The sequence below is a fragment of the Belonocnema kinseyi genome, chromosome 4 (genome assembly GCF_010883055.1).
Source record: "Belonocnema kinseyi isolate 2016_QV_RU_SX_M_011 chromosome 4, B_treatae_v1, whole genome shotgun sequence".
Lineage (NCBI taxonomy): Eukaryota > Metazoa > Arthropoda > Insecta > Hymenoptera > Cynipidae > Belonocnema > Belonocnema kinseyi.
In genome coordinates this window covers 97,950,477-97,961,257 of record NC_046660.1, presented here as the reverse complement: position 1 = coordinate 97,961,257, position 10,781 = coordinate 97,950,477, and the positions used below count along the sequence as shown (strand labels likewise).

The following is a 10,781-nucleotide window of genomic DNA, read 5'->3' as shown; positions in this document are numbered from 1 at the left end:
ACTCGGGATACTTATAAGATACTACCATGATTTTTTCAGATTTTTTGGTCCAAAAATAAATTAGGCCAAAAACCGGCCTTACCGACCCTCCCCCTTTGGTCTTCAGATTGATTTATTAAAACTCAATGCTTTATAAACACCAAAAATTATTATTTTCGGGATTTAAATTTGTGCAATTGAATATTGGAATTACATCAAACTGGTGCATTATTTCTATCATTTTAGAAATTTTGTATTAACATTTGGATCGAGTGAGACACAAGTAATCCTAAAAATCGAATATACATGAGGGGTTAAAAGTACAATCTCCACACAATAGACATGGAAGAAAGAACCCAAGCCTTATAACGACTACCAGTTGGCAAGCTATGCAGAATAATCAGAACGGAAGTAAAACTTTGAGTTAGTTCGTTAGGTGGTACAGTAGCAATTAGATCGAGTCAGTCGTTTAAACGTAACCCAGTTGCGCGACAATAATGTATAACTGGCTAGGTTGGTCCAAAAGCATCTGGTTGCTCGAATTCTTGAAAAAAATCCATATTCATGAGTTCCTACGGCAGCGGGAGCTATATACAAAACTAGTACATAGGTATAGCAAAATCCAGGGCAATCTTCTGATTCCTGGTTGAAGATGTTTATATTTGATCTACTCGTACCTGTTTACTAAGTGGGTTAGCATATAGATCTAAGGTATATATGTGCATTGTGCACGATTCAACAGTGAAATCTTGCATGCAAACAAATAGACAAATCCACTTCCGAAGGATCTGCTCTGTTATCACGAATCTCAAAGGTCAATCGAAGTACGTATAATGATTAGATCAGAAGTTGATTGGGTGGTGGTTAAGCAACTGAGGTCGAGGCCCTCTCACCCCAAGATTTCTACCAATGTCCTTCGACAGAGCGCGACTCTTGCCCTACTCGCCCCCAATTAAATAAATCACGAACTACCTCCGTTGGGGTAAGACTTTTTTTTTGCTTTCCGAGTTCGAGCTTGCCCTGGAACGAAAGAGGGTGACAACATCGAACGTGTGAAAATCATAAAAGAAAGAAAGAAAAGGGCGTGGAAAAAGCGATATTATCGGGCTGAAAAACGCGCGAGCGATGTCTCGTGAAAACGAGGGGCAATAAACTAGTTACACCGAAGCTACAGTGGTTGTTAAACTGCAATCACCGGCAGAAGCCTGCTCAGTACGGTTTGATGCCCGCAACACGGTCTGCTTAATATCTGCTTTCATAAACGTTTTATAACTGCTGCAGTGCGGGCGACATCGAAACATTTCTATCAATAGAGTGCTTCAATCTAAATTCTAAAGTTAGGCTTGATTTATTAACTGACCAGAATGGGAGACTAACACAGGGAACATACACCTACAACCTTCGAAATTTTGTTTGGTTATGAATCCAAACAAAATTGTTTATTTGTTAACAGTTTGGTCATTTGTCCCAGTAATAGATCGTTGCCAAACTTTTTAAATGCTAAAAAGTAAGAAGCGCTTTGTAGAAATTCATGAGAAAACGGGCTTTTCAAAAAACCCACACACGTCACATAGAGACATAGACGACGATGCGGAGACTTTCAACAGACGGTCAAGTCAAGCTCTACCGCTTCGAGTTTGTAACCGGAAAGTCTGGGTGTAATTTCTGCTACGTGAATTCTTTACCAATTTTTTTCATTACATTTTTTTAATTGCAACTGACTGTTTTTATTTTTATCAAGCCAAAATATTAATTTTTTAACTTTTTTTTACATGAAAAAGTTATTTTGATCAAACTTTAACACTTCTAATCCAAGAAATGTGTTTTATAGAAACCTCTACTTGTATATCATTTAATTATATATTTAAATTTTATCTATTATTATTTTCATTTGAGATCAAAATTAAACACATAAGAAAAGTAAAATAAAAATACAATAAATATTCAAATGAGAAGCGCGGATTTTTAAGAAGCTTATTTTCTCGAGAATTGCTGAAAAGGCATCTTATATTTTAGGATATTACAATTTTGGCCACGCCCTATTAATGAGAGGGATACAAATCCAAACAAAATTTCGAATGGTGTAAGTTCCTCTTGTAAATGTCTTTAAAAGTTAGAGCACGTTTTAAATGTTAAAAGATTTTTAACATTAGCTGCTTGCTATTAACTGTTTGTAGTACGCAACTTCGAAGTTGGACAACTGATTAGAAAATTGTATGTAGTTACAAATAATTAAAAGCTATTCAAAGTAAAAGCTATTTCCGAATCGTAAGTTGGGAGTTTTCGAGAGTGAAATTTGTAATTTCAAGAACATCAAATGAACTAAATTTGGTCGAATTCTTTTCGAATTGTAGTTTTAAAAATTTCAAATAGTAAGATTTTAAATTCAAATATTTCTAATTATAAATACTCAATTTTGAACCTTCTTAACTAAGTTTAATTATGTGTCAGTTTTCAGGCGTGTTCAATTTAAGCGTTTAACTTTGATCTGCAATTCTTTTATACAAAATATTGGAAAATACAAATTTAGAAAGTTTTTAATTAAGTAACTTTAAGATTAAATAACTTTATGATTTAATGTATCAAGTTTCAATTAAAATGTTTAATATTGAAGCATTTAAAACTAAAAAGCTTCCTGCATTGAATAGTTCCCTATTTAAAGAACTAAACACTGAAAAATGGCAAACTGTACAATTTGTACCAAATAACATCATTATGCTTCAGTTTACATTGATGCGATGTTGTAATTGAATTTGAAATGCAAATAATTTCAAATTGCAGAAAAGATTAGACAATTTAAAACTGGAAATATTAAAAACATAAATATTTGAATATTTATATTTTTATTTATTCTATTTTTGAATAATTTTAATGCTTAAGTCAAAAATATTTCAAATTAAATATTTAAGAATATAAAACAATTTTAAATTCAAAGGCGTTTAAAATTGTTCCATTTAAAACAGAAGCTTTGAATAATGTAAAAAATAAAAATAGAAAAAGGACATTCAATAATGAACAATTTAATAATGTAAGAATTCAAAATTTCATTTTTTGGTAAATTTGCCAAATATTTTATATTTAATGATAGCAAAAGAATATAGAAAAAAAAACAGAAAGAAAGTAAAAAATAATTTGGAAGTTGACTTATTTTTTTTTTGTCTTTCCTTGCCTTTTACTTAAATTCGAATGAAAGTATTTGCACATTCGTCTGTTTAAACTTGGCCGTTTTGGCTTTTTCGAACTTACAATGTTTGTAAATTTTTACAAATTCTGACATAAAAATAAAAAAAATTAGAATTTCAAATCAATTTTAATTATTAAACAATTAAGTTAAAAGTGTAAAATTACTGTACAATTTTGGATTGAAGCGTTTAAAGTTATAAACCCATAAATATTGAACTCTGTATCAATTAATAGACTTTAAATTAAGAAATAGCCAATTGAATCTCATAAAATTGCACGATTCCAAAAAGAGCATTAAAAGAAATTATGATTCGAATCTAAATGTAAACTTTTTTCAGCTTTCTAGCAAAAGAAAATAAAAAATCTGAACTTTTAAGAGAATAATATTTAGCAATTCAATATTGTCAAATATAATATATAGAACAATTTAACGCTGAACTTACTTAAAATATAATAAAATTAAAATATGATGGATTAGTAATAAATAAAACTAAAATTCCGAAATTTTAATTGCATATCCTCTAGAGCTAAATATTGCAATTCAGATGGAAAAATAGATCAATGTATTTTATAACTTCATGGCACGCTAATTTCGTGGTCGCTCTTTTGGCCATCTCTGGGCGATAATTTCACCAAAACATTCTTTGTACGAGGGTAGTTCAATAAGTCCTTAGAATGAAGTATGAAAACAATTTTTTTTGGGTAAATTTTTTTTTATTTTTCAACATAATCTCCTTGGAGCTCTATACACTTGGTCAATCGCTTTTCAAGTTTTTTTAATCCTTCAGAAAAGTGCGTTTTCGGAAGTTCCTCAAAATAAGCACTTACAGAGGCAATGACGTCTTCGTTGTCTGGAAATCTTTGTCCACCGAGCTTCGTCACTTATTGATGTACGACCACGCTTAAATTCATTTACCCAGTCATAAACCGTTGCTAAGGCAGGGGCAGATGTGCCATGAACTGAATCCAATTCATTTTTTATCTCATATGGAGTTAAACCCTTTAAATGAAAATGTTTGATTACCGCTCTGAACTCGTTTTTTCCATTTTTCTTAACGAACAATTTTTTTTTTCAATTGGTTATAAAAGACGTAAACTCAGAAGATGTGGACTGTGACTGCACCATATATCTAGACGGGAGTGGTGCTGATTGAAAACAGATGATTTGGAGCGATTCGCGCGCCATCTGTTGGTCATTCTAAGGACTTATTGAACTATCCTTGTATTACAAGAACTTTAGTTTTAAAAAAAGTAACTCAAATCCTAATACGATTCCGTTGAAATGAGCACTTAAACTATTGTGTTACAAAAAAGATCTTTACCGGAGTCTTTTGTTAAAAAATCTATTTTTAATTTGAAAAAAAATAGGAATACACAGTTTTTCTTTTCAAGAAAGTAAGTCCGGACGTATAAACACTACCTAAATAAGAAGTTAACAGAGGTAAATTTATAGGCCGGAAAACTCATATAAAAATAGTCCTTTTGTAATTTTTAATCTTACTTCATTTTCTTAAGAAAGGAAATTTTTCGCTTTCATAAGTAAAAATAAGTTTTACTATGCCAGTTGTATTATATTGTATTATAAAAGATAAAAATTAGAATAGACAAATATTATTCCTCGAAATGTCTGAATATATTAAAAAAATGTCATTAGGTTAGGATCAAAAGTTTGATGTGTTAATAGAACATATTGTTATACGTCCATTCTTACCTTTTTTTCCTAAAATAATTATATCCAGAACAAGAAATAATTTTTCAGTCGAAAAATCAAGTTTTTCAACAAAATGAATTGAGATTAAAAAATATGAAGGGGTTTTTTTGTAGAAATTTTCCCAAGAAAAAATGTGACTTTCTTAACTTTTTTCCATATCTCGCTTCGATTTCGAGAAAAACTGGGTGCTTCGATTTTTTGACATTAAACATTGATTTTTTCTAAAACGGCTCTGGCAAAGATCTTTTTTTCTTTCGAAAACCTGATAAGAAAGTAAGCAATATCAAATTCGCTGTTTTAAACAAAATTAATATCTAGCTGGAAGCCTACAAAATAAAAAATTTCCGGGTCATGAAAAATAAGAAATAAACTGTAAATCGAAATGTTAAAAAAAGTTGAACCAAGACATTATAAAAATTAACATTTTTACACGCAAACCAATTATGAATGACAAAATACTTTAGAGCAAAATGTGCTAATTAAGATAAATTCATTAAAAAAATGTTCAGAATTTAAAACTTTAAATGATTATGATAAACAATTTTTTGAAAAGTTATGTACACGTCATAGAATATTATGCTTTTAAATGTTCTATAATGCCTATTATTATACCGGCCTCCGAAACTATTAAATTAATGGGTCGATTAATGAATATATTAAACAAACCCTTTTTCAAGGAACCCAAATTCTATGCTGTTGTGCATATCAAAATGCCGAGAATGATTTAAAAAGAGTAATTGACAAATTTTAACCAATTCCAGAACCCTCAAACACCCAAATAAAATCAAATAAACTGACCTGTACATCACTACTTGCGTAATCTCCACTTTCTCTGGATGCTCTTGTGAGCGGTATGATTGCTGGTGGATTGTTGAGACCTTGTGAAACGATAAGACCTCTCATAGTGGACGAGGCCGATGGTTTTCGAGAACGATCCGCTGATTTTCGAGAGCGGTCTCTTGGTAGGCTGATGTCACCGGCTGTTGGAAGTGAAATCACCCTCTCACCTCGATTCTCCGGTCTTAAGTTCAATGTGAACCACACCCTGAAAATATAGATTAATTAAAATTCCTGACGATACATTCAAGGGCTCGGAAACTCGAGGCCAAAGTTGATACGTTTTGCGTCAATGGTTAATGAACTTAGAGCTGGGAGAATCCCAAGGGTTCAAGGTCCCTTATGGGTTTAACTTAAGAAGAGGATGTTACGAGGGTTTGGGTATATGATTTAGGGGAATTATATGTTTCAGTCTGAATTATTTCACTCTCTAGATTTTACTATTTTTGAATAATTAAATTATTAGACATTTTTCTAATTTAATGTTTCATGCTATAATTTTTTCGATCATCTGGTCTTTCTCAGTAATAATAGTTATTACTAAAAAAGATCCGATAATGGATCAGTACTAAATATTATTATTAAAAAAATCAAGATAATCGAAAAACTGTAACATATAGAAAAACAAAATCTTTACACTGTTTGGAAAAACGATGACATCTCAATTTATTTCTTTTATAGATGAATTCTTGTATAAATGATTGCCGATTTTATGTTTGAGTTTTCACATATCATATTAAATATTTGTTTAATTTTTGTACCGAAATATTTTTTTAATAAAAATTTAAGATTGACTAGGTTAATTTTTTCAAATTTATCAAATCTATCATTATTTTTCCAAAGTTACATCCAGGATAGAAAGGGGTAGACATTTAGAAAAGTAATAAGTAAAGACGTAAATCAAAAATTAAGAAATTCAAATCGATAGAAAAATATACATAATTTTTTTAGAACATTTTAATTCTTCACATTTTTTGAAGTCTTCTATTGGTTTGATAATTTATATTTATCGTATGATATCCAACTTCACTTCTACGTAATTCTGCTATGATTGATTGTAATTCAATTACTAAAAATGTTATCATTTTTCTTTCAATTTTATCATTTTTATTCTATTTCTTTTTTTCGACAATTCTATCATCTTTTTTACAAAACGCCACCACAAAATTAACACTTTGCTTCCGCGTAGATATCAATTAAATCAGATTCCTCATAGAGGGATGTTTTCTTCTAAGAAGAAAAACTCTACAAATAGTTTTCAAGCTTAGGTTTCTGTCTTACCAAAAATTTGTTAACAACTTTTAATATACTTTGTGTTATATCACAAATATTAAAGAAGGTATCTCTCATATAAATAATGTAAATTTTTTCCTACCATTTTAAGTTGCTATTGGTTGATTATGACAGGTCATCAAATACAATACTGTTATACAGTAGACTCTACAACATTTCTCGTTTTCGGGGCTGTAGGGAAGGCGAACAGGAAGTGTCAGAATACCTTCTCCCCTGCGACACGCGAAAGCCACGTGACGCGCGCGCGAATTCAAACACTCTCAAGCGCCGTACAGCGTTGTCAAGTATGTTCGGTAAAAGAAAACCTTCCCTTCGGTGGCATCGAAACGAAAGTCTTTTTGGGGGGAAATTTATTTAATAAAGAATTTCTCGAAATTCATAATTAAAATTGTGAAATTTTAATTCAATTGGATCTTGAAGAAGATAATTGTCAATATCAGAACGCAAATTTTTGAAATTTCAAGAATAATTACCGATGCAAAGTTTGAAATCTTTTTGAGTACTTTTTCTCCTTCTTGAATTGCTTTAAGGATACTTGATGTTGTTCCAGCAATGAGCCATTCACTTTTTTTACGTATTTTTGTTGGCGGCTCCATTGAAATTCTATTTTAAAAAATGTGACAATATAGGTTAAGGTATTTGGTAAACAGTTTGACAAAACAAAAGGTATGCTGTCTTGTTCAGAATGAAATGAGGCAAGGAGTGGGAGCCAGCGAACGAAGGAGAAATCGGAAAACGAGAAGCGTCTTAGAGAGAAGTGTCGTAGAGTCTACTGTATGACAGATATCAAAAAATGTTGTCTCTCATAAACATGGTAAGTAATTACATTATATATAGGACTGTTGCATTCCTAATATTAAGATTTTGCATAATATACACAAGATGAACAATATATTTGGAAAGTTGACAAATAGGTATTTCTACATTAAAAGAGGTCATGGAAGGTTCTGCAATAGGCCATTCGAAGCGTCTTAAAGGCACAAACATATCATATAGATGTCTATATTAATTGTGATACAAAACAGTTTTTCTCATATAAGCAAAATAAACCATTTTTATGAATCATTAAAAATCGGTACTATATAAGAAGCTTCACAATGGGTCGGTCGATGAATTTCGAAGACGCGAAAAAATACACTAGATAATTTATTTTTTTATTTCAAATGTCAACATTTTTTTCTCATAAATAAATGAAGCAAAGTTTTTTTATATTTCTCAATGCAAACAAAAACACTTTTAATTGGCATATCTAGTTCAAGATCTTATCAGACTTGGGCATCAATTGGAGTCAACAGGTTGGATACAATTTTGAATTGGATCGGCCAGTGGTATCAGTGGTATTTTTTGCGTTTAAAATTTTGGAAGAGAAAAATTTCACCTTCCTCATGTAAGAAAAATTTTGTTTATATAAGGTATACTAAAGTCATTTAGAGGTTATGTTTTTTCCCGTCTTCAAGACGCATCGAATGACCTATTGACGAACACTTCATGAACTCTTATGATCTAACAATACCGATTTATAAGTTTAATTGTTCATCTTGTTTACGTGAGGAAAACTCTGCATCGGCTGACATATTGCAGAACCTTTCATGACTTTCCATGACCTGCAAATCCCGTATTTTTCATTTTTGAGCAGTCATTTAATAGTTCATATAAAAAAAATGTTTCAATATTTTTTGACCTTTTGATAGTTTCTGCTTTTCGGATTGTAAGATTTTTGTTATAATATAGAAACAGTACTATAACTTCATGAAACGAGTGTCAGTTTTCTTCTGTTAGTGATAATAAGCCTCCCACTATGAGGAAGCAATAGTTAATCAATCAATAAATCAATAGTAAATACACCTATATTACTTTGTATCCATATTTTCTATTTTATTTGACGGCTTGGACACATGGAATATTGCTTAAAGTCTCGCTCAGTCACCAAAGTTGAGCAGCGCTTGGCTCGGCCACACTTGGGTGGGGGTGGACATGATACTACTAAATGTTGGTTTTATCAGATTTCAACTGCTTTCACTCTTTAAATAATATAGCAATAATATCAATCATGAGAGCTTAATTAGGCACGCTTTCATCTATTATAATATAGTATATTATTCATCTAAGGATGGAAGCATAGGTGTTTTTTATCACATGAGGTAAAATTCGCCTACTCCCTCTCGTGGTGGATACGATATTTTCTTCAACACATGTTAAAAAATCACAAAATCTAGTCATCTGAAGCGGACCGGGTACTGCTGTTTGTTGACCAGCGAAAAGGACTGAGGAAAAAAGTAGTGACAGGAGAAAAAGCTCGTGACAGATGGAAAACAAGTACAATGACTACAAGATTATCCATCAGAGGCAGCAAATTCGGGTTTTTTTCTCACTGCCACGAGTTTTTTTTCCTGCAGGATTCTTTCCGCAGTTTTTTTTTTGTCGGCAAACCAACGTCCAGCCCGCTTCACCCGCTCTAAATTCAACGGTTTGCACGCATGTGTTAATGAAAATAATGTATTATTCTGTTTAGATAGTGAAATACGAAATTATACATTTTTTTAAATGAGTAAGAATTTTTTTAAATGTTATCTTTTTACGACGGTTCTGATCTTATCCATCCGTTTAATAGAATCTCACCTTTTTCCAATCCATTTGACCAACTATAATCTGTTTTGTCGCTTAACTTATTTATTCATTTTCTGTACATTTTTTTCCTATTCGTCTGTTAATTTTATCCTAAAATTGAAAAAATAGAATAAAAGTGGTTGAAATGGAGAAATATCGAAAAACATAATATGAATTATATGCATGTAGATTTCAAAAATAATAGGACAAAAATGTATAGAATGGAATATTCTGATCTAATTGGTGTTAGAACAGATTCGTTATCAAACATTATATAATATCCCTCTCACTTTAGGAATAAAATTAAACCTATTATTGTTCTGTATCAGAAAATAAAATCAGGTGATAAGTTTGAACAACTTTTATTATATTTATCTCACGAAACGGGAAGGGTTGATGGGAATAAATTGTCCAAGGTTGAAAAGTTTATTTAAATCTGATAAATGGACTTTCTACTGCTAGTATCAAGAATTTCTATTCCGAAGAAGTTGTATTTTACGAAGATATTGCTTTGATTCTTACTTTCCGTTTTGATATGTCGTCCTTGGTATCGGTCCACCACTTGCTCCCATTAGGAAATCTTCGGGATCGGATTCGTAAGGCGGTTCGTCGTACCAATGCTGACCACCTGGTCCAGGTCCCAATCCACCTGCCATGCCACACCTCGCATCGTCGTCGTACATATAAGTATCATCTAAAAAGATAAATTAGGTTGTAAAAAAATCTAAATGAAAATAGACATACAAAGTTTGGAAAACTTGGCTCTGTAAGAGCAATCTTGAGAAGGATCAAGCAAATAAAGATAGGGGCAGCAAAAGTGAAAAGCGAGAACGAAATTACTTTGCGAATTAGCAAGTGTGGCGTGTAATTCCGAAGCCTAAATTTGAAGGGTGAAGTTATAAGATATACGGGATAGAGGACTAGTATACGATGGGGAATTATAAGAACGCGGGCGAGGGTCATAATCTCACGAGGAATCATCCGTCAGATTTCGTGAGAATGCTGAAGAAAATAGAGGGTTATAGAACTCTAAGGAGGTTCATGAAAAATATAACATGTAGATTGAAGCTTGTAGAAGCATAAAATAGATCAAGATTATGTTGAAAAAGGATCCTCAAAAATAAGAGAAAAAAGCTAAAAAAATAATGTGAGTGAAGTACATATACATACT

The 10,781-nt window shown here is 31.5% G+C and overlaps 1 protein-coding gene across 1 annotated transcript in view; it reads right to left on the bottom strand.

The window, feature by feature from the left end:
• LOC117171200 (SAM and SH3 domain-containing protein 1-like) overlaps positions 1-10,781 on the bottom strand; it is a 574,484-nt gene that overhangs the window by 27,593 nt on the left and 536,110 nt on the right. The window contains exons 7-8 of the mRNA XM_033358281.1: positions 10,133-10,304; positions 5,672-5,918 (exon numbers count right to left, since the gene is read on the bottom strand). Of these exons, the coding sequence (XP_033214172.1) occupies positions 5,672-5,918; positions 10,133-10,304 (419 nt within the window). The remainder of the gene's footprint in view (positions 1-5,671; positions 5,919-10,132; positions 10,305-10,781) is intronic.